General features: G+C 51.7%; 1 protein-coding gene across 1 annotated transcript; it reads right to left on the minus strand.

Moving 5' to 3' along the window:
* Nucleotides 1–213: 213 nt before the first annotated feature.
* LOC126470815 (selenoprotein V-like) lies at nt 214–618 on the minus strand. Its single transcript, XM_050098827.1, has one exon. The coding sequence runs from the start codon at nt 616–618 to the stop codon at nt 214–216; it is 405 nt and encodes a 134-aa protein (XP_049954784.1).
* Nucleotides 619–2,832: the final 2,214 nt, after the last annotated feature.

Consider the following 2,832-nt stretch of genomic DNA (forward strand, 5'->3'; position numbering starts at 1 on the left):
GATGTGTTGCCGGCCTGTAGGGGCTACCTTGGCGACGGCGTAACACCCCTCCTCCCTTGGAAGAGCTGGAGCGGCGCGGGTGACTGCGTGGGAGAGAGCACCAATGCAGCCTGGTGCCGCAGCCTGCTCGACAGCTAAGTCGTCCTGAAAGAGGCGGTGGAATACGGCCACCGGTGAGTAGGGCGCCGCTTTCCGCGCGATGCGGAGGGAACGTCAAAGTGGTGGCGGTTGCGAGGCGATGATGGGCTGGGCAAGCGGCATGGGAACGTCCGCGTCGTCCAACCGGGACGGCACCGAAGAGGGGCTGGGAAGTGGATCCCGGGGAAGGTCCTGGGGTTGCCCCAGGTCTGGAGGAGGCGGCGGCGGCGCGGGGCTAGCAGCCGGCAGCTGCTGGTCATTTCCTGGAAGATCCCCCACTAACTGAGGAGAGGGCAGCAACATAGGCCCCACAGAAGGGACCAGCAATGGGAAAGAGAGAGAGAAGCCGGGGTTTGGGACTGCGGCTGGTCCAGGAAACGAGGACGGAGTTGGTTGCGGTGACGCGAAACCAACCTGTCGTCCAGGCGGACGTCGAACATTTGTCGACCCCCGGGGCCAAAGAACGCCCCCGGCAGCCATCGGGGCTGTGACCCGAAATCGCGCGCCCACACCATGGAGCTGGATGAATATCTGGAAGCGCCTGGCTGGGTGCTAGGTGCCACCTGCGGCAGGAGGAGATTGAGTAGGGTCCGAGGCTGGCGACTATGGAGCAGTTCGGCTGGACTCTTGTCACCCACCGGTGTGGTTCTGTAAGAACTGAGAAATAACGTAAGAGCATCTCCGTGTACTTCTGCATCTGCGTTTTAAATGTGTGAAACCGGCCGAAGTGACCGTGCGGTTAAAGGTGCTGCAGTCTGAAACGCACGACCGCTACGGTCGCAGGTTCGAATCATGCCTCGGGCATGGATGTGTGTGATGTACTTAGGTTAGTTAGGTTTAACTAGTTCTAAGTTCTAGGGGACTAATGACCTCAGCAGTTGAGTCCCATAGTGCTCAGAGCCATTTTTTTTAAATGTGCGAACAAGGCGCTCCGATCCACCATTGGATTGTGGATGAAAAGGCGGGGTAAAGACATGGTGGATACCATTATCGTGGCAGAATTTGGCCAACTCTTGACTGCGAAATTGCGGGCCGTTATCAGTGACCAGGGTGACGGGAAGGCCTTCAATGGAAAATATTTTGGACAGGGTCGATAGAGCATCGGACAATGAAAGGGAAGTGGGAGTAGGCATCCGTGACGAGCAGCCAGTAAGTGCCGAGGAAGGGTCCCGCAAAATCCACATGAATGCGTTCTCATGGGAGGGAGGCGGCCGGCCAGGATTGGAAGGACCAGCGCGGAGCGGGAAGGGCGTGGGTACACTGCTGACTACCACGTCCGCCATCGTACTGACCCAGAAGATATGGCGACGTGCGAGGGTTTTTGTCCGGGTAATACCCCTGTGACGATGCAAGGCGTTGAGAATCGGGGACCGCGGGGACGTTGGTGCTATGACTCGTGGATTGGTGCCATATTCCGCACGGAGGAGCACCCACTTGATGGTGGATGGAGAAAAAGAATCGGAGGTCAGCCTGGGCGCGAGGCGGAGGAAGCGCCGGCCAGCCGCGGAGAACATAGCGGTGCACCAGTTTCAGGAGCGGATCTGCGGCCGTCCCGGCGGCCACCCGCGCAGCTGTGACGGGGAATGCCGCCAATGCCGCCTGTACGTCTTCATCGTCCTGAAAACTTAGGATGTCCGACGAATAGAATGCCAAATCCTGTCCGGAGGGGAGCCGAGACAAGGCATCACTAAGTCTGACAGCACTCAACACTCCTTATCTTATTTTCTCTGCCTCGTGATGACTGGGTGTTCCGTGCTGTCCTTAGGTTAGTTAGGTTTAAGTAGTTCTAAGTTCTAGGGGACTGATGACCATAGATGTTAAGTCCCATAGTGCTCAGAGCCATTTGAACCAACTCCTTATCTTATGTTAGAGTCTGGAGTTGCAACTTCCTACCTAAGACATAGAAATTAATATTTGTATCTTTGTTTATCTCGTTGTTTTCGTTGCGTTCCTGTACCATTCACCCATAACAATGAAACTTTGGTGAATTATTGTTTGCAAGTCTATGACAGATTTCCATCAAGGAAGAATATTTGTTTCTTCGTATCCTTTTTCACCTTTCATGCCTGTTAAGCTATTCTTACACTCAGTTTTACTTTGGCCCATGGTAATATTTTAAATCACACCGAGAACGCCAGTGAGGCGTAATTTATTCTAAATACCAAAGACTGTTACACTTGTAACTGAGCCCCGCGCCAGTGACAGGCGTCCATTATTTTAAAGGGTAATATCAAGTGCTTAAGTGACACTGTTTGTTTGAAAACTGTTAAAATGTACACTTTTAAATCCTAAGTTAATTAACAAAACTGTAACATTTCTTGAAGTTGGTGTTACTTTCTCCATCAGTTGCCAATCTACCAGTGGATCACGAAACAAAAAACTATTACGAGATTCTCAAACAAACTATAAACAACAAACAGACAACGAAGTATGTCGTTTACGAGTTGCTCAGTCGCATCAAAATCACAAGTATAACGAGTAGTAAGAGTCGAAGTAGAAACTTTTCGAGCCATTTCTCACATGCATTAGAATCAGAAGAAAAGGAGCGGTGAGAGTTGGAGAGTAATGTTTACGAGCTGTTAGATCTCGATGAACCGTGCATGTTGAATGGAATCATGTTGCATTCCAGTACAATATAAGTTACGAATACATTCTGCTTCCAAGGGTAGACATTGGCAAAATGGAAAGGTGCGT

The sequence above is a fragment of the Schistocerca serialis genome, chromosome 3 (assembly GCF_023864345.2).
Source record: "Schistocerca serialis cubense isolate TAMUIC-IGC-003099 chromosome 3, iqSchSeri2.2, whole genome shotgun sequence".
Taxonomy (NCBI): Eukaryota; Metazoa; Arthropoda; class Insecta; order Orthoptera; family Acrididae; genus Schistocerca; species Schistocerca serialis.

Excerpts from the sequence above, each read along its gene's own strand:
- LOC126470815 (XM_050098827.1), bottom strand. The coding sequence starts at position 618 with ATGGCTGCCGGGGGCGTTCTTTGGCCCCGGGGGTCGACAAATGTTCGA.